At 44.4% G+C, this 21,251-nt stretch overlaps 1 protein-coding gene across 1 annotated transcript; it reads left to right on the forward strand.

The window, feature by feature from the left end:
- The first annotated feature begins 16,359 nt into the window (after nt 1-16,359).
- Nucleotides 16,360-20,886, forward strand: LOC310684306 (uncharacterized protein). Its single transcript, XM_083455234.1, has 4 exons — nt 16,360-17,771; nt 17,908-18,036; nt 18,144-18,345; nt 18,927-20,886. The coding sequence occupies exons 1-4, from the start codon at nt 17,756-17,758 to the stop codon at nt 18,988-18,990; spliced, it is 411 nt and encodes a 136-aa protein (XP_083311360.1). The 5' UTR covers nt 16,360-17,755; the 3' UTR covers nt 18,991-20,886.
- Nucleotides 20,887-21,251: the final 365 nt, after the last annotated feature.

Below are 21,251 nucleotides of genomic sequence, written 5' to 3' on the forward strand. Positions count from 1 at the left end.
CAGGTGGAAAAATTCCTACCAGGCCCCTTCAAAAGGCGACCCACCAAGGTCCATAGCAAGGTCAAGGTGTTGAATGTATGAAAATAGGGCGGGAGATCCAATGAAGCAGGAACCAGAAGGGCGAGCTCCCGGCTGTGCGGCTGCTTAAATCCAACAAGCCACGCCCCACAGCCAACCGGATTGGTCAGCTGTGGGCGTGACGTGGGTGGGACTCCCCAATGACGTGAGGGACTAGCCACGCCCCCGCTAAACATGGGGAGGTTGTATGGCCTGTCCACAACCCCGCCCCTCTGGGAAGGGGAGGGGCCTATATAGACTGATCAGTAGTAAAGGCAACCCTATACATGTTGGTACTTGAGGCACACAGGTGAAATTCGAGGTGAAGAAGAAGAAGAAGAGTCTGCTGTCTGAGATGAAGGGACATCTTTGCATAATGGCCTGCTCTGTATGTTAAAAACTGATAAAAACAGTGGGTGGAATGCAAATCTGCTTGACAAACAGAATGACCTCTCCTATCCTTCCACTGTGCATTGCTCTGGGCAGTGTTTTTTTCTGGGGGATGTGGGGGGACATGTACCGACTGATGGACTGACATGCCAGCTGTCTCTGCAGTAGCAGCATGGACTGGAGTTCCGTCATTCTCCACCCTACCCCCCGGTGCCCAGGGAGGGGAGTCTGGGGCGGCCATGGTGGAGGTGACGGCGCTTCTCCTCCTCCTCCCTCTTGCCGGGCTAGAGCCAGCCGGCAAGAAGAAGAAGAAGAAGAGTTTGGATTTGATATCCCGCCTTTCACTCCCCTTCAGGAGTCTCAAAGCAGCTAACATTCTCCTTTCCCTTCCTCCCCCACAACAAACACTCTGTGATGTGAGTGAGGCTGGGAGACTTCAAAGAAGTGTGACTGGCCCAAGGTCACCCAGCAGCTGCATGTGAAGGAGCGGGGAAGCGAACCTGGTTCACCAGATTACGAGTCTACCGCTCTTAAACACTACACCACTCTGCCTCTCACACTGGCAAGCACTCGCCCCTCCTCTCTGAAGCCAACCCTGCCTTAGCCCATCCTGTTCTCTCAGCGCCGCCGCCTCGAGTCCCTTGTCCAGGGGTTGGGGGGAGGAAAGGGGCGAGGGGGGAGCTGCCAAAATGAGAGTACCCCTCAACATTTTTTTTAGAAAAAAAGCACTGATTCTGGGAGCTAGTTGGGGGTGTGGGGCACACAGAGGTAGGAGGTGGGGGAGCCCTGTTGCACTGAGATTTGTCATATTTGCTTTTACTAGCACAACTATTTTGTCAAATCTAGCCCACAAACTCCAGCAATTCTCTATAAAGATTCCTAGTGCCGAGAACTCTTTATAACGTGGTCTATCAACCCATAAAGAATTCTCTGTGTCACCAAGAATTAATCTAGTTAATTCCTGGCAGAAAATTAACACTTGCCAAATATTGGGTTTACAATAGTCAGGAGGATGGGATTTGGGCAGATGGCATTTCAGCAGATAGCAGGCTGTTAGCCTTCCCCTTGTTGGTTTTGGTAAATGCATATGAGCATTCAGGTTGCAATTTTCCTGCTATTAAGAAGAGTTTGCTTCATATTGTGCCAAGATCGTTACATCCTGCATGAGGAGAAGAGACACCTGCAATTTTCAAAAAGACTTCTGGTTCACTTTTCAGCCCTGCGAAATCCTATGGATGCTATAGAATCAGAAAGGTTAAATACCAGCTAAAGATATAAATTCCTAAGAACCGATGCAAGGTTTTGTTGACTGCAGTAATACATTACGAGTCATGTTTAAAATCAGGTGCCAGTTTTGTATTTGCGTTGGAAAAGGAGACTTGCACCCATGCTTGTTCTATGCGTGCTTCTTTTTAAAACAAAATTGTGGCAACTGCTCAGATGAAACTCTCCCAGGCTGCTCTCGGTCTCTGGCTGGAATTTAGTTTTTTGGATTTTCCTCTCTGACTCACAGACCATGCTGACTTTTGCTGTTTTAAACAATATCTTGAACTCTTTCCAGTGTCATCTTGGTCTAGCTCCATGTAATGTGCTGCAGACCATATGTTCTTCCTTGTACATGCTAGAGATCCAATGTTGCTTTTGAAAACAGCTGGCAGGGGGGAAGAACTGAATAATTGTGCTGAGCATCCGCAAGAGTAACAAAAGAATTGAAAAATTTAAAATTCCAGAAGCACAGACCTATTTATAGGATCGGTTCACACTTATATGCTCAAGGTTCTTTAAAAAGAAATTTACATTGCTTGCCATCATATACTATTTGGAAGTAAGCTTCTCTGTGTTCAAAATGATTTATCCCCTAGTAAACATGAATGGATCAAACCTATCCATTCTGAAGGAAATCAGCCCTGAGTGCTCACTGGAAGGACAGATCGTGAAGCTGAGGCTCCAATACTTTGGCCACCTCATGAGAAGAGAAGACTCCCTGGAAAAGACCCTGATGTTGGGAAAGATGGAGGGCACAAGGAGAAGGGGACGACAGAGGATGAGATGGTTGGACAGTGTTCTCGAAGCTACCAGCATGAGTTTGACCAAACTGCGGGAGGCAGTGGAAGACAGGAGTGCTGGCGTGCTCTGGTCCATGGGGTCACGAAGAGTCGGACACGACTAAATGCCTAAACAACAAACAACAACAAACGTGGTTAGGATCTCAGGCTTGATTATCTAACAGTTGATGACTTGGACTTTGTACTGTACAATTGCACCCTCCAACAGGAATTCTGAAACTTCTACTTTTTGCATATAACACTTATGCATTATAAACGCATAGGTGACCAGCATTTACACACCCAGGTATTTGCTGCTAATTCTTCGAGTAAACACGCAATATCTCAAGACCAGAACCCTGGCATTTCACTGAAATTCTACTCATCCACTCCCTCCCAACTTTACAGGACAGTTTCTTTTGCCCTCCTTCCTTCACAAAGGGCTCAAAACATCTCAGATGAGATTATCAAGTCAGAATAGTCCCAGTGTTGCTTTTGCTGCGTTAGCAAAATAAGTCCCTGTTCAATCTCTCTATACTATACTGAAATTTAGCAAAAATATCTTGAAGGGAGGTGGGTGCTGTCAAATGACAAATATAAATGATTCAGGAAGGCTTTCTCTCTTTTAGAGCTATGACTGCTCAAGACTATAATACTTTGAAACCAAAAGGCACAAAAAAAATTTTCAAGTATATTTTTCCAAATACATATCATGCAGGAAATGTACCGACAGACTATGTTTTTAACATTTTAATCAAATCAGAAAAAGTCAGAAAAAGTGTGACACAAATGTCAGAGTTCCCACCCCAGACACACTCACACATTTTTTCCTTCTGCACCAAATGAAAGCCTTGACTCAGTGTCTCACTCGGCAGACATTATTTGTTGACACAACACAGCTGCAATTCCAATTTCAGTGGTTGAGATTCAAGTCATGCTCAGAACAGACCCACTGAAAGCAGTGAGCTTAAGTGATGGTGGCATACCCTCCAACATTTCTCTGATGAAAATAGGGACGTCCCATTCCATAATGATGATTTTACTATTTATACCTCACACATCTTACTGGATTGCCCCAGCCACTCTGGGCAGCTTCTAATATATATAAAAACATAATAAAACATTGAATATTATTATACAGGATTGCCTTTAGACGGCTCAGGGAGTCGGATAACACCATACCCTCCAACATTTCTCCAATGAAAATAGGGACATCCTAAGGAAAAGTGGGGGGACGTGGGTGGCGCTGTGGGTTAAACCACAGAGCCTAGGACTTGCCAATCAGAAGGTCAGCGGTTCGAATCCCCATGATGGGGTGAGCTCCTGTTGCTCGGTCCCAGCTCCTGCCCACCTAGCAGTTGAAAAGCACGTCAAAGTGCAAGTAGATAAATAGGTACTGGTCTGATGGGAAGGTAAACGGCGTTTCCGTGCGCTGCTCTGGTTCACCAGAAGCAGCTTAGTCATGCTGGCCACATGACCTGGAAGCTGCACTCCGGCCCCCTCGGCCAATAAAGCGAGATGAACACCACAACCCCAGAGTTGGTCACAACTGGACCTAATGGTCAGGGGTCCCTTTACCTTTACCTAAGGAAAAGTGGGACATTTCAGGATCAAATCAGAAACTGGGACGGATTCTCTAACTCAGGGACGTCCCAGGAAAATAGGGACACTTGGAGGGTCTGCAATGGGTTTACTCTGAGTAGGACTTCCTTGGATCTTACCCAATCTGTTTAACTTCTTTAAAAAGTCAAATGCACATGAGCATCTTATTCTATGTGCCATGTTTAGTTTAGTTTTTTTTTTTTTTAAGATACAGTTTGGTTGTATTCGTTTCTGAAGGACATTTCAATTGCTTCTCCCCATGTTGTGTCATCAGTCACTTTAATGTCTGAATTGCAAAAGCATTGAACATAAGGCGAATCTGCTACTAATTGCTTAAAACATCCCACCAGCACCTGTGCCCCTCTGCATGACAGTAAATATACAATAATGAAGGCAATAACCATTTTCCCTGTCCTTTCCTGAGACCCAAAATCATCTATCTGAGAGGGCCACTTCACTTGGCCTCAATGGTAGGACTGGCCCTGGCCAAGAGACTAATGGTATCCATTGTCACTATGAAAACAGAAATGTTATTGCCTTTTTGCAACCTTGAAAATAGGACACTTTGTTGAATTGCTCGCTTAAAAAAGAACTGAAATCCCGACGTTAGGACTAAAAAAATCAAAAACAAAGCAAAACAATGGAACATTGAACCAAACTAGGCTGACAAAGTTTTATCAGGCAATTTACAGTTGCTTCCTGCTGTGTTTTTTAACTCACACAAGAATACCAAACTTACTTCCCCTGAAGATTGGAGGGCTAAAACGCCTCTCACGTTACTGTTATGTTTAAACATGCTGATATTCTGCAGACGGCAAGAGCCTGTCCTCAATTCACTTTTCAGCTGCTGTCAAGTAGTGAGAAATCAAAGCACAGAGCTGTAGTTATTTCAGCTTTGTGGAAGTGGGAGGGAGGAGACACACAAAATGAAATGTGGCTATATTCCACCATGTCCTTACACAGGCCAACCCAGCATTGAAACAAGCCGTTCTATCAAAACCCAAGTAACAATTGAATAAATGGCAGGGTTCATGTCAGCAAAACTCTATTCACCGTGACAGCTGAAAAGGGGAAGGGAGCTAGACTCTGCAATCCCAAACAGCCTGAGCAAACCCGGGTGCTTCCAGATATCTGGTTGTAATGCCAAAGATTTTGTTAACAATAGGGTTGCCATATTTCAAACGGACAGAAAAATTGTTGAGCTTTTATTGGCCAAAATTGTTGAGCTGTTTTCTAACGGAAAATCGGCACAAACAGAACTGCTGACGTCGGCTGCCATATGTCCGGCTTTTTTCCAGATATTTTTTTTTTTTTATGATTTCTGCCCAGGCACTGCTACCGACTCCAGTATGCTGGATATGTCCAGGAAATCCCAGACATATGGCAAGTTAACAATGAAAAGATGCGTTGCACAGGGATGAGTAACCTGTAGGCCTCCTAACAGTGTTGGACTACAACTCCCATCACTCCTGACTATTGACTATGCTGGCTAGGCCTGATGGGATTTTAAGTCCAACAACATCTGGAGGGCCTCTGGTTCCTCATCCTTGTTATGCAGTCTAGTTTCCAGACAGGAAATGTGTTCCATACCCTCCAACATTTCTCCGATGAAAATAGGAACATCAATAATACTAATAATACCCTGCCCGTCTGGCTGGTTTTCCCCAGCCACTCTGGGCGGCTCCCAATCGAATATTAAAAGCACAATACAGCATTAAATGATGATGATGATGATGATGATGATGATGATGATGAAGATGATTATGTTATCTGTACCTCACCCATCTGAGGCTGCCACAACCACTCTAGGCGGCTTCCAACATATATAAGAACATAATAAAACATCAAACATGAAGAACTTCCCTAACCAGAGATGCAGCTACATTCACACTTTATATGCGTTATAACACTGACACCAGATGGCTCTGTAGAGTCCTGTCTTTCACCACCGAGGTTTCCCTGTATGAAGTTTACAACGCATTTGACTGAATTGCTTCTTTGATGTGTCCAGATCCAGCCATAGGCTGCCTTCAGATGTCTTCTAAAGGTTGTACAGTGGTGCCTCGCAAGACAAAAAGAATCCGTTCCGCGAGTCTCTTCGTCTTGCGGTTTTTTCGTCTTGCAAAGCAAGCCCATTAGCGGCTTAGCGGGCTTAGCGGATCAGCTGTTAAGCGGCTTAGCGGATCAGCTGTTAAGCGGCTTAGCAGATCAGCTGTTAAGCGGCTTGGGAAAAAGGGGGGGGGAGGAAAAAAACCCCGCAGGAACTCGCAAGACATTTTCGTCTTGCGAAGCAAGCCCATAGGAAATTTGTTTTGCGAAGCACCTCCAAAACGGAAAACCCTTTCGTCTAGTGGGTTTTCCGTCTTGCGAGGCATTCGTCTTGCGGGGCACCACTGTATCTCTATCTCCTTGCTTTGGGGAATCACATCATTCCATACCCTCCAACATGTCTCCAATGAAAATAGGGACATCCTACCATACCCTCCAATGTTTCTCTGATGAAAATGGGGATGTCCTAAAGAAAAGTGGGACATTCTGGGATCAAATTAGAAACTGGGACAGATTCGGTAAATCTGGAACTGACCCTGGAAAATAGGGACACTTGGTATTTCTGTCTGAAATCCAAAATATGACCCCCCCCCTTATGATTTAGAATCAAATCATAAAACCATACAATCTGAGCTGCATCTAGTGCAATTGGTATTTTACTGAGCAAAGGTTTTGCAAGTTCGGAATATAGAAATATTATTTTAAATGCTGCAAACACACGCCATAAAACATGCGGCTTGCTCAGAGCAAGAGCACTTCTATTGGAAACAAAATGTTTTTGGTATTCAGCAAGTTGGCAGATTCCTGGACTCATGAGTTATTCATGTCAGAAAGTGTCAGGATATATTATTAATAATGATGATGACTGTGGAACTACGGTCCAGAAAATGAGAGTGCTATCAACAGCATGTAATTGTTTAGGCAATTGTTTCCACAACAGATTGATAAATCATGCCCATAATGCTAATGTAGTCATGTGTAAGAATTAGTTTTGGGAGAGGGTTCTCCTCTATGTTTTAGGAAGCAGGGCTTATGGTTATCATATCAATCATAGAAAGGAGCAGCCAAGACTGTCTGGGATTGCTCCCAGCACCTGTATTGGAGGGCAAATCTGTCATGTTAAAAAATGTCTCTGTAGCTCATGCCAACTAAGAAAAATATTATTGCTCCTTCCAGGGGTACCAACTTGAATAAAATATGGGGGGAGGGATGCAGGTAAGCTTCGCCCCTTTTAAATTCTGCCCCCTCCCCCCAGTATAGATACAATTAAATATACTTGAAGGAGCATCTCCACCCACATTGTTCAGCTGTCAGGGGCTGGACTGAGGAGAAATGATGGCAGCCACCCTCCCTTCTCCTGAAACTTCTCAAGTTTTTAATTTTAAAATAAGGAGGACAGTACAGTGGTACCTTGGGTTACATACGCTTCAGGTTAAATATGCTTCAAGTTACAGACTCCACTAACCCATAAATAGTCAGGAGGTCCGTACTTTACCTGAAACTGTTCTTAACTTGAAACACCACTTTAGCTAATGGGGCCTCCTGCTGCTGCCGCGCCTCCGGAGCACAATTTCTGTTCTCATCCTGAAGCAAAGTGCTTAACCTGAAGCACTATTTCTGGGTTAACAGAGTCTGTAACCTGAAGTGTATGTAACCTGAAGCGTATGTAACCTGAGGTACCACTGTATAAGGAAATTCTGTCCTTGGTATGTTCATTTTCCACCTCTCCATTTTGATTCTCTGGCCCCATATCTACACAAACTTATTATCCCAAAATACAGACGTGCTTTTACACTTTCAAGACTGGATGTTTTGCCATCTGCGGTACTTGAGGGTTGATTCCAAAAGATCCCAACTGAGAAACGTCTTTGCCCCTTTGGAGATGGTAGCACCGAAACAGCGGCACACGTCCTCCTGTCTTGTACTCTCTACAAAGACCTGAGGAACGAGATCATCACCCCACTCCTACTAACCATCCCAGGGTGCTCAACCACTGCCACAATGTCCTTTCTTCTATCAGATCGAAATGAGCAGATAACAGCAAAGGTCGCTAGGTTCATAGCAGGGGCAATCAGAATAAGGGCCACTAACTGACGGCTGATTCAGGGCTTTAAATTGTGCTCTGATATCAAATTCCCTTTTCTGCGTATACTGTAATGTTTTACTGTTGCTATGGCCATTGGCTAATGCGAATAAAGTTTTATCTTCTCTTCTGGTGATTCCCTCATTACGAGAAGCGAGGTTACAGGGAACCAGGCAGAGGGCCTTCTTGCAGTGGCATAGTGTATTGGGGGGAGCGCATTGACCCGGGCATATTTTTTGAAGGGGCACAATCAGGAACCTCACTACAATTCCTCATCAAGGGAAGCTGCACCTTCAGGGCTGGGGCAGTGCCAGCAGCAATTGCTGCCCCTGATCCAGCCGAGAGGGAGGGCGCAGCCGCCAGCCAGTTGCAGGCAGTGGAGAGGGAGTGACGGTGCCCCTCTTCGATGCTGCAATCGCTTGCAGCAGAAGCGGCGGCGAAGCGGTGAAGGCACTCCTCTCCGACGCTAGGATCCAGAGCATGAAGGAGCTGGCTGGCTGGAGTGAGTGCTCCACCCCTGACGCACCCTGCCCCCAGCACACCCCACCCACCCTCACCACGGTCACATCCACAGGCGCCTGCCCACCCATCCACCCCGGGCAGTAATCAGGGAAGCACCACCGCTGCCTTCTTGGTGGTAGCACCCGTCCTGTGGAATGTCCTCCACCAGATGTCATGGAAATAAACAATTTTTAGAAGACAGCTGAAAGCAGCCCTGTGGTTTTATGATTTGCTGGAAGCTGCCCAGAATGGCTGGGGCAAACCAGTCAGATGGGTGATATACAAACAAACAAACAAACGGTGACTTACAAAAAGGAATTACAAACAACTTAAGCATTCACTTCCAACATTTCATCCTACTATCTGCCAATCAAAGTGTCTGATATTGCACATTTATAAGGAACTACACCAGGGAAAAACCACATCACTTGCCTCTGAGAATGAGGTTTATTGTCCAGACAATAGCATCCCTGATGCTTAGTATTCCTTATTTTAATTTTTTTTAAAAAAAATACTCTGAGAATTTTATTTTTTGTAAGTTTTGCAAGTTTTGTGTAAGCAAAATACAAGAATACAGAAGACTTTTAAAACATCTCTTGTTAAAAAATATTTCACATCACAGAAAATGTTAAAGGGGCTAGAACAGAGACTTATTACTCTATAAATGACCAAAATAATGTTTTGGATAGGCAAATTCTTCATAAATAAGCAGAAAGTTTGTTTCCCCTCAGTATCTTAGGGCTGTTTATCTTTTCTCAGGCTTCATTTACAAACATAACATTGCATTGAAGCAAAAAGTTCCCAAATTGAATGGTGTTTATTTTTTACTTTGTGGCCACCCACAATTTTTGACCGGGGATTTCTTAACCAAAAGAAAAACCCAAACCCTATACATCTTGTGGACCTTCTCAGTATCTATCAGCTTATGCAGAACGGAATTACTCACAGCTACATTTTCAAACAGCAATTGCTAAAGATGTTCCATCCATTTATAATTCAGGAGCTCCCTGTTTCTGCTTGTGTAGGGACAAAAACAGGGATGTTGGATAATGTAGTTTTTTAAGTTGACAATTCAGTTTGCATTTCTCTGACTTGTGGATTGAAACACAGTTATTCTTCAGGCTCTGCCCTGCTCCAAATGTTGTGAATGCAGTTCTCAGCTTGGAAGAAAAGCATACCAAATGCATTCTAGAGGAAATGTGTTAAAAGTGTGTTTAAATGTGACTTTCCACACTTTTTTGCAGAAAGCTGGACAGAAAGGACAGATGTATGAAACGGTCGTAGACTGGAAAAAGACTCATCTATCAATGCTTACATGAAAAGGTTAGGATAAAATCATATTTTTTTACATTAGAATTAGTACAATGAAGAAGATATTGATTCTGGTTTGGATAAGTGGCCTAAGAATCCAAGTTAATTAAGTGCAACTTTCCCCCCTGTCTTTATATTGACCCACAAAGTAATCCATTTTTCTGTGAAAATGAAATATATTAGTCTCCTCCAAATTAGAAGTTAGTCTGGCCTACATTATAGGTGTTTGCTGTTCAAGAAAACTTTCATTGTGATATTGCACATAACAATAGTAGTAGTAGCAATAATAATAATAATAATAATAATGCATTATTATTAGCATATTTCTTTTTATTGTTAATGGGAATTGAGCATTTTATTTTCTGACTGAAACCTAACAAGTGATTTATTCCATGGAACGGAGTCCAAAATAATTGCAGAAAGTGTTTTGAAATATTGGGAAAACAACCAAAAGTCTTTGGAAAGGGTCCAAAATACATTTGGAAAAGTGTCACAGTGTTTTGGGGGGGGGGGCGCTGGAGTCTACAATGTCCCATTTAGGATCTTCTGATTTAGGTCAGTAGTGTTCCAAATATGAGCCACTTAATATGGCTTCTGTGAGTTGCTCCATAGATCATTCACCTTGCTGGCAGCAGCTGCAGAGATGCCAAAGCACCATTGGCTTGGGAGCTAGAAACACAGGCCATTCCGAAACAAATACAGTGGTGCCTCGCAAGACGAAATTAATTCGTTCCGCGAGTTTTTTCGTTGTGCGAGTTTTTTCGTCTTGCGAAGCACCACTGCATTTAAACACTGACAACGGTGGGGAGGGGCGGGGAGAAGCAGGACAGCTGCCGCAGCCGGTACCTCGTTGTGGCCACCGTGCAATGTGGCTGCTGGAGGGCGGCGGGGCTCAGGAGCGCGACTCCAGGGAGAGAGAGGTGCTGGCGGCAACAGCTCTCCGAGGGGAGCGCACGAGGGGGGTGGGCAGCGGCGCAAGGCACTAACCGTCAGCCAGAAGGTGGGAGGGAGCCGGAGGAGCCATCAGCAGGAAGGTGGGAGGGAGCCAGAGGAGCGGGGAAGCGAGCGTGCGTACGTGCAGTGACCGTCGCCATGACACGAGAGGCAGGGCCGTTTCGTCTAGCGAAGCAAGCCCTTAGGAAAATCCGTCTTGCGAAGCACCTCAGAAAACGAAAAACCCTTTCGTCTTGCGAGTTTTTCGTCTTCCGAGGCATTCGTCTTGCGGGGTACCACTGTACAGTGCTACCTCGGAAGTTGAACAGAATCTGTTCCGGAAGTCTGTTCGACTTCCAAAACCAAGTTCGGAAACCAAAGTGTGGCTTCTGATTGAGTGCAGGAAGCCATGCCGGATGTTTGAGTTCCAAAGAACATTCACAAACTGGAACACTTACTTCCGGGTTTGAGGCATTTGACTCGCCTCAAATGTTCGACTCGCAAGGCATTCGGGATCCAAGGTACGACAGTATGATGTTCTTGAGCATAATCTTGTCAGCTGCATTTGTTGAAAAATCCCCTCCAGGAATCCATGGTTAAGTTTGAAACAGTAGATTTACACACCTTCTTTCCTTGTGGTGGGCTGCTTGTTTTGAAAGTATAAAAAAATATTTTCAAGTTATCACTCAACCACCGCAGAACAGGAATGTTCTGCAAATGGCACCTGCCTCAGAAGAAAATAGTTGCATTGCGAAAGAGTTGTAACTTGCGTGTCTTATCACAGCTAAGATAATTTGGTTCACTGAGCATCCACTCCCAAACATGTTTTGCTTCTTCCTTTTTCCTTTTTCTTCTTTTTCTGAAGAGAAGTCAAAGGAATGACTCTTCCGCTCTTGGTGACTCTGCTTCAGTGCTCCATCTGTTTTATTTATTTATTTTAAGTTTCGCTTGTTTTAAAGTATGGCTGAGTTTCCCCCCTTGATTTTACTGTTTTATCTTTTGCAAACTGCTTTGAGTGTTGTTGTTTTTTATTACAATCGAGCTGTGCATAAATTTTATGATATAACTAACTAACTAAATAGCCATGCCATCAGTTGCATGCATTGTGAGGGTTAACCAACCCTGGCATTTTTGTTGTTGTACTTTCAAAACACACAGCCTGTTTTGATAATTGCTTTGGGCCATTAAGAAGCGTCTCCACCCCCATCGTTCAGCCCGGACACTGAGGTCCAGCTCCGAGGGCCTTCTGGCGGTTCCCTCCCTGCGAGAAGTGAGGTTACAGGGAACCAGGCAGAGGGCCTTCTCAGTGGTGGCGCCCACCCTGTGGAACGCCCTCCCACCAGATGTCAAAGAGAAAAACAACTTTTAGAAGACATCTGAAGGCAGTCCTGTTTAGGGAAGTTTTTAATGTTTGATCTTTTATTGATCTTTATACCCAGGGTGGGGGTTGAAATATTACATTATTATTATTATTATTATTATTATTATTATTATTATTATTATTACTAAAACAGATCTTTTCCTGTTGAGTTTAAGTTTCCTTTGCTAACTTTTCTACTATAGAGAAAGATTAGCTATATAGATAGATAGATAGATAGATAGATGATAGATGATAGATAGATGATACCGTATGTTTCCGTGTATTGGACGAGGTTTTTTGACTACAAAATCACGCCAAAAAACTGGGGTCGTCCAATACACGGATAGTGGCATGGGGGAGGAGGAGTGATCTGGGGGGTGTTTCCTGCCCATAGCTGCGTGGCGGGGGGGGAGAAGCTGCACACTGCCAGCCAGCTTGTTGGCGGGAGCACAAATTCCCCCGATGCCGCTGCGCGCGGCGGGCTCTCCCTGGGTCGTTTCCCATGCGTGGCGGCATCGGGGGAGGTTGTGCTCTGTGCACGGGAAACGACCTATGGAGTGTTTCCCGCCTGCAGTTGCATGGGGGGGGGGCCGGGGAAGAGGCTCAACAACTTTGGGCCATCTCCCCTCATTTTTCTAAAATTGAGTCCTCAAAAATAGGGGGCGTCCTATGGACGGAAAAATACGGTGGATAGATGATAATAGATTAGATGATAGATACAGTGGTACCTCGGGTTACAGACGCTTCAGGTTACAGACGCTTCAGGTTACAGACTCTGCTAACCCAGAAATAGTACCTCAGGTTAAGAACTTTGCTTCAGGATGAGAACAGAAATCGTGCTCTGGCGGTGCGGCAGCAATGAAGTTAAAGGAAAGCCAATTGGGAAGCGGTTCCCACGTAAAATAGGATACAGTACATCATTCAGCCTTTAACATTAAAAGGAAATAAGAATGCAAGGCCTTGTCTAGGCATTGCAGTGAAAACTCATCCAGCTGTGCTGCAAGGGGGGGGGGACATTTACTGGAAGAAAAATCTTCTGAGTCATAGTCTGCTTCTTATCAAGGGATAGCTTTCTCTCTTCCAGCTCGCCTTTCAGCCCAGCTTCAATGAATCACTCGTATTCTTGATTAAGTATGCTTTTCCATTTGCAGCTGGATAAGTATATCTCCAGTAGATTCTTGAGCAAAGAATATGCCCAGCTGTGTCTGTGGTGTTTGCTTAAACCGGATGAGGGTCCTAATGGAGGATTAGTCAAGCCCCGTTGAGTGTTGTTCCTCTAGAGGAGAGATTTGGATTACATTGGAGGGAGCTAAAACTAATAATAATAAAATTGTCCAGTAGCACCTTATAGACCAACTAAGTAGTGGGATAAGTGGGTTGCCAAAAGGTAAAGGACCCCTGACAGTTAAGTCCAGTCGCTAATGACTCTGGGGTTGCCGAATGACTTGGAAAAACTGTCTGCAGACAAACGCCGGCTCCCTCGGCCAGTAAAGCAAGATGAGTGCCGCAACCCCAGAGTCATCCACGACTGGACCTAATGGTGAAGGGTCCCTTTACCTTTAAAATGATCACTGCCTGTATTGCTTTTTTAAATAATAATAATAATATTTTATTAGTTTTTACACATATTTTCCAGCATAACATCCTTTCAAATTTTTTGGCTGTAAAGCCTTTCTAATTATGCATTTTGTTACTATCATTATTGCTATAAACTCAAATTTCCAATACATCTATTCTTAATTCTTTTCACAATAATTTATAAATTGCTCCTTACAAAACTTCTTTTAACCCTGCAAGTGATGTCAATTGGTTACCATTGCTTCCCAGATATATCGAAAACTTCTTCCATTCCTTTAGGAAAGTCTGGTCCTGCTGGTTCCGAATTTTCCCTGTTAGTCTCGCCATCTCAGCTGTACAGTAATACCTTGATTTACAGACGCTTCAGCTTGCATTTTTTCAGGTTACAGACTGCCAAAACCCAGAAGTATGGGTTACTTCCGGGTTTTGGCGGTTGCACATGCGCAGAAGCGCTAAATCATGCTTTGTGAATGCGCAGAAGTGCTGAATCGCAACCCGCGTGTGCACAGATGCGGGTTGCGAACGTGCATCCCACATGGATCACGTTTCCAACCCGAGCATCCACAGTATTGCTGTTCCTTATTGCCTGGGTGGCCCTGGAGCACTAGGAGCATAGTCTGGCCATATCTCTGGGCTATGCTACCTACCCACTGTGCATACCTGTGGATTCTGTAATAGAAAGAGATTGACAGTGCAGGAATGAGATGAATGAAAACAGACAGCTGTAAAGTGATAGAGGCTATTTTTGGTGTGCGTGTTTTCCCTTTATAATGGATGAGATTGTAGGTATAGGGGAGGAGGAGATGTTACGAATTTGTTCCAGGTCCAGAGAAATGATGCTTGGCCACTGCTCCAACTCTGCATAATGGCAGAACATTGAGTCCAATCAAAGGAAGCAGACGTGATTCACTTGAGGCACACGTTCCCAAGAAGCACACAGCTGTAGGTCGTCTTCCACTGTTATTGGCCAGCGAGTTCCAGAATCAGTACAGTACCATGGAGGCTTACAAGCATATGACATGTAAAAATGTGCCTGTTGACATGGATATTTATTATCAGGGCTAGCAACAAGATTGTTAATCTGATGGGTTTGCCAAAATCCATTTAAAATACATTGTGGAGCGAAGGGGGAGTGCTCAAATTGTGTCAGGAGAAAACCTGGGTTTCTTATGCAAGGAGCTCTGGAGAGGAAAGCTCTGTACCCATTTTAAGATGCATGAGGGACCGTCTGGCTGCATCCCAAGTACGCTCAGAAAAAATCCCCACTCCAACCAGCTTGCAATCATGAAATTGTACGGTGTGGGAACCATGCAGATGAGATTCTGACAAATTCAGTTATAATCCGAAGTGCTCCAGAGCTTCCAGTTAGACACTGGTGTCTAAAGTGTATACCGATACTTTCTCCAGGTTACATGCCGACCGTAATTACTTCAGCCTTGGCCAAATTCAGCTTCAACTGGCTCATATACAGCTTGCCATCCAACAGGGACAAGCACTGGATGAGCACTGGGATAAGATTTGTTACTGAGAAGCTGAGTTCAGCTGAAACCCTGCACATGCCATGAGACTATTTGCTTAAACAGATCAGGATTGCAGTACCTCAAGGCAGTGGCGTAACGTGGGTTGTCAGCACCCGGGGCAAGGCAAGTAATTTGCACCCCCTAACCCGTGGATTTGCGCCCCCTAAACCTAACCCCCAGATGTTGCGCCTGGTGCGGCCGGCCCCCCCCTGCACCCCCCCACGCTACGCCACTGCCTCAAGGACCTCCTCTCTCAGTATGAACCTACATGGACCCTGAGATCATCTTCTGAGGCCCTTCTTTGCGTGCCTCCTCCATGCGAGGTCCAGAGGGTGGCAACACAAAAACGAGCCTTTTCTTCAGTGACTCCACAATTGTGGAAAGTTCTCCTCATGAAGCTTCGCCTGGCACCTTCATTATATATTTTTAGGCAGCAGGCAAACGATCCTCTTCAACCAGGCCTTGGGCTGATTGACATCTGATGCCCTTTTAAATTGTGTTGGGGAGGGAGGGATTATTGGGTTGTTTGTGTTTTGGTTTTTATAATTGTCCGCAGCACCTTGGCCATATCTAATTCAAGTATTCACCCACTCATCCTTATCCAGTCATTTACTCCGGGAAACATTACAGTAGAAGAAGAAGAAGAAGAAGAAGAAGAGGAGGAGTTTGGATTTGATATCCCGCCTTTCACTCCCTTTAAGGAGTCTCAAAGCGGCTAACATTCTCCTATCCCTTCCTCCCCCACAACAAACACTCTGTGAGGTGAGTGGGGCTGAGAGACTTCAGAGAAGTGTGACTGGCCTAAGGTCACCCAGCAGCTGCATGTGGAAGAGCGGAGACGCGAACCCGGTTCCCCAGATTACGGGACTACCGCTCTTAACCACTACACCACACTGGCTCTTGTACATATCAGTACATATCCCCCAGCAATCTGCTGCACTCAGAGATCGAAATAACTCTACACTGACATTGCCAGGGAAATGTCTCTACCTTTCCCCATGAATGGCATTCCAGTCACCTGACTGTAAACTCTGATCCTTTGTGACCTCACTGCTACTTGGAAAACCATATTGTACTATGTCATGATGGCTCACTACAGTGGTACCTCCTCACTGGAAGGACAGATCCTGAAGCTGAGGCTCCAATACTTTGGCCACCTCGTGAGAAGAGATGACTCCCTGGAAAAGATTGAGGGCACAAGGAGAAGGGGACGACAGAGGACGAGATGGTTGGACAGTGTTCTCGAAGCTATGAACGTGAGTTTGACCAAACTCTGGGAGGCAGTGGAAGACAGGAGTGCCTGGCGTGCTCTGGTCCATGGGGTCACAAAGAGTCGGACGCGACTAAACGACTAAACAACAACAACAGTGGTACCTTGGTTCTCAAATACCTTGGTACTCAAACACCTTGGTTCCCAAACACCGAAAACCCAGAAGTAAGTGTTCCAGTTTTCAATTCTTTTTCAGAAGCTGAACGTCCAATACTGCTGTCGGCTATTGTTTCCGGGGCGCCTGCTGTGGGATGTGAAACACAGAGCAGTCAAGTACAACATCCCTAGAGTGGACATAAAAAGGGGATGTCTGGACCAGCCAGTTGGAACTTCTTGTTTCCTCCTAGGCTGCAACAGACTTCCTCTATGTGTGACCAGAGGTGGGCGTGGCCTCACCTGTGCAGGTAACAAAAACATAGGAGTAGCCGCCATCTCTCTCTCTCTGACTACATTCGTCGAAGAAGCAACATCTGCTTAGCCTAAGATGCTCTCTTGGCTTCCAGCCAAGAGAGGACAAAGGAGCTGTCTCCTTATTGGATAGTTTCCAGGTATATTACTTTTGTAACTTAAGTCTGCCTTCTGGGATCCATCTGTGAAAAGAATGAGTGAGTGAGTAAACTCTTTTTATACTTTTATAGAAGACTGTGTCGTATCTATTCCTTTTATGAGGGACTAAAGGGGAATTTACCAAGTAACTTATTTTAGAGGCTTTAGCGAGCCTGAGCAAACACATCTGGTGTGCAAGTTTATAAAGGGGAATGTTACTCTGCTAAATTGGAAAGGATATAATCAAACAATATATACTCTCCTGCATCCCTGAACATTCCCACACCTGCACCAATCAGAAGCTGCCTTTTGGTTTTCAAACATTTTGGAAGTCAATCAGACTTCCGGAGCGGATTAAGTTTGGCGCTTTTGTTTTTGCTATTTATTTTGCGTTTTTGTTTTTGAGGCATTTTCAGTTAATTTGTTTTTGTGACTGTGTGGAACCCAGTTCAGCTACCAATTGATTGTCTGAGTGACTGCGGAAATGAATAAAAGACCCCCATCCAAACAATGACTATCAGTGCAGGTAAGAAAAAAATATATTTTTATCATCTACAATACTGCCTTATTTATTTTATAGTACAGTACATTGATTATTGCTTTCATTTTATGGATCAATGGTCTTGTTAGATAGTAAAATTCATGTTAAATTGCTGTTTTAGGTGTTGTTTTTAAAAGTCTGGAAGGGATTAATCCCTTTTGCATTACTTTCTATGGGAAAGCGTGCCTTGGTTTTAGAACACTTTGGTTTTGGAACAGACTTCCAGAACTGATTAAGCTTGAGAACCAAGGTACCACTGTACTTCATTTTTTTGAGGGGAAAGTCATGCAGGGGAAAGTCATGTGAGGGGTCACTTGTCCTTAGCCTTGTCTTTAACAATATCTTCTTTCTTATTAGACTTAATGCTTGTCATGAAGCCATTTGCTGAGAACGTGATAAGTCTTGGGCCCCACTTTTTGAAAGGATTCTTGGGGATTTTCCTAAATTCCCAGCAGAAACCTTCAGCTGCAACAACAACTCTTCATAATCGCAGTGCTATCAAAGAGTCTGAAAGATCTCATAAGCACAGAGACCCGTTTTCTCTTGAGTTTCACTTCAGGTGAAAATAAGTCTGTCCAACTTCATAAGTGGTGTGTGTGTGTGTGTGTGTGTGTGTGTGTGTGTGTTTGAGCTGACTTCATTTGAGGTTAACTGGTTGACTCAATGCCCAAAGAAGTTACTTTGGTTTCCTTAACTTTGAGAAATAGATTGGAACATTCCTTTAGAAAAAAAAGTTCTATTGAAATTCTGGAAGGAATCTATACATCACTCAGTTCTAAAAGGTAAGTAACTGAGAAGGTCCACGCTCACTTTTTCTGCTAATTCCCAACATTCCTGCCCCCACAGGATAAATACATCGGAAAGGTTTTAGAGATGCTGAGTGGTTCCAGTGAATTGACAGATTTACCTTGGTTTTAAAGTGAAGCGGACAGTAAATTGATCCAGTTCTTCTTGGCTGATTTATTGGTTCTTTAAAGACTGGAATAGCACATAAGAAAACACTATAGAAGGGAAGGTCATATTTTCTAACCTGCTGGTACAAAAATAGATTTTGTTCATTTGTCAGTAACAAATAGAACTAAATCTTTTTATCTACCTGCCAGATTCCTCTTGGCTGAAATAATTTTCTCTTCTTTAAAGGTATGAGCAATTAATCTTCCAGAACATGGATGGGCTGGTTACAGTATCACATACTCCCCTTTGAAAAACAATTCCAAACTAATCCCAAGGGTATTTTAAGGGTGCCATCCTGTGCACTCTTACTGGTAAGGAAGTACCATTAAAATCAGTGTGAATGAACTCTTAATAAACCTGTATAGGATTGCGCAGTGCACCCTCTGACCGTCTGATTCAAGATTTCAAAGGGCACCACCGAAAATGTCCTTCAAAGTCAATATGCCATGGTGGTTATTTAAGGCGAACGAGGAATGTGCAAATCAAGACTATGCTGGTAAATTGTGTCCTCCCTAAAAGAGGGCACGTGTTGCTGTGAGACCTGGAGACTGACCTCCTGGTTGTGGGTGGGCATATTGGACAGCCACACCGCCTGATTGGTAGGTCCCTCGTTGCTGGCTTTAATCTGGCCAATGGGGTGCAGTCTAAACAGATTGAGGGACCTATATATACCTATGCATGTGAGCCAGAGCTTCCTCTTTCTGCTCATGCGTTGGAACACTCGCCCACCTCTCCCTACTTTTAGGGCATTTTTGCGATTGACCTTGCTAAGCCATTGTGCGTCGTCTCTCATTGGGACAGGGGCACGGCAGGAATTTCCCCACTTGGCTGATGGGCTGTTGCCATTTGGGTTTCGCCTGCCGCGTAGCAAATCATCACAACTTGTAAGGTTGCGGATAGGCACTGGTTCATGTGATAGGGATGGGAGAACGGTCTCGCCATCCCTATATGAAGGGTATTCCGTTAAAGGAATCCAGGGACTCAACTTTGTTTGGTCAACCCCCTCTTGGGTCAAATGTGTTTTTATGTAGGGGGAAATCTCTGGGTGTGAACACGCAAATGAGGGACAATGGGGTCAGATGCGAACAAAATGTAAGACAAATAATAAGTTCCTTCCTGTGCATATCTTAGAGTAGGTAAGAGTTGTGTATTTTGGAAGCTAGGTGCACCTTAACTTGGCATATTCTTAAAGCCCTTCCAGAGCAGCGTTGTGAGGAACAATCCTCTCTTTCTATTTTGTATGTTCCAAATTCACACAAATGGAATTTCGGGACCCCGGGGGCAAAAGGAAATAGAGCTGCCAAAAAAGCACATCAACAAATTGGTGCTTGCCCGAAGTGAAGGGTATGAGGAGAAGAAAAGCTCCGAGACTGTGACATAGCTGATAAATCACTTCTCCTTGTCAGTACAAAGGTAAAGGCATCCTGATTGACGTTTATAATCCCCCAGCAATCCTCTCCAGTTCCTGCTTCAAAACTTCCTTAATGGCTTCAGCTGCAGCTCGGGCAATGTTGAATGGGAAAGCTCCAGCACTCAATCCATAGAACACGTTGCACTAATAAAAATGTTCTTAACCTGCTTTCCCCCACTTGTCAGAATTTGACATTTTAATACAGATTCTGAGAAAGAGAGAGGGAACGAACCAGACCCAAATCAAAGGGTGCTTCCAGAGAGTCACTATGTTTTGCTGGAGGGATTCATGTGCATACCAGAAACGTATTTTTGTGCTTTTAAAGTGGATTAACGTCCTTTATTGCCCTAGAGCAACAAACCCACTTTTTCTTAAAAAAACACAAAAACAAAACCTAGACTTTGTGGGAGTTAAGAAAGTGATGGGAAAATGCACTGAAAACTGTGGGATGAATGAATGAGGGGAAAAAAGACATGAAAACACCCAGCAGGGAAATGCAGATGAATGCCCATTGTTGTGCAGCTGCCCCATAATAAAATCAGAATGATTTGTGCAAACAAATTGGGATGAATGCTGAATCAACAGGATGTCTGGTGGAGCCCATCATCATCATCATCATCATCATCATTTATTTATACCCTGCCCATCTGGCTGGGTTTCTCCAGTCACTCTGGGTGGCTCCCAACAAAATATTAAAAACACGATAAAAGATCAAACACTAAAAACTTCCCTAAACAGGGCTGCCTTCTTCTAAAAGCCAGATTGTTTATTGATTACTGCATATTCTTCCATACCCCAATAGATAGTTTTCTATTTCCTTGACATCTGGTGGGAGGGTGTTCCACAGGGCAGGCGCGCTACAGAGAAGGCCCTCTGCCTGGTTCCCTGTAACCTCACTTCTTGCAGTGAGGGAACTGCCAGAAGGCCCTTGGAGCTGGACCTCAGTGTCCGGGCTGAACGATGGGGGTGGAACGCTCCTTCAGGTATACTGGGCCGAAGCCATTTAGGGCTTTAAAGGTCAGCACCAACACTTTGAATTGTGCTCGGAAATGTACAGGGAGCCAATGTAGGTCTTTCAGGACCAGTGTTATATGGTCTCG

This window comes from Podarcis tiliguerta (assembly GCF_965153285.1).
Source record: "Podarcis tiliguerta genome assembly, chromosome: 1".
NCBI classification, from domain to species: domain Eukaryota; kingdom Metazoa; phylum Chordata; class Lepidosauria; order Squamata; family Lacertidae; genus Podarcis; species Podarcis tiliguerta.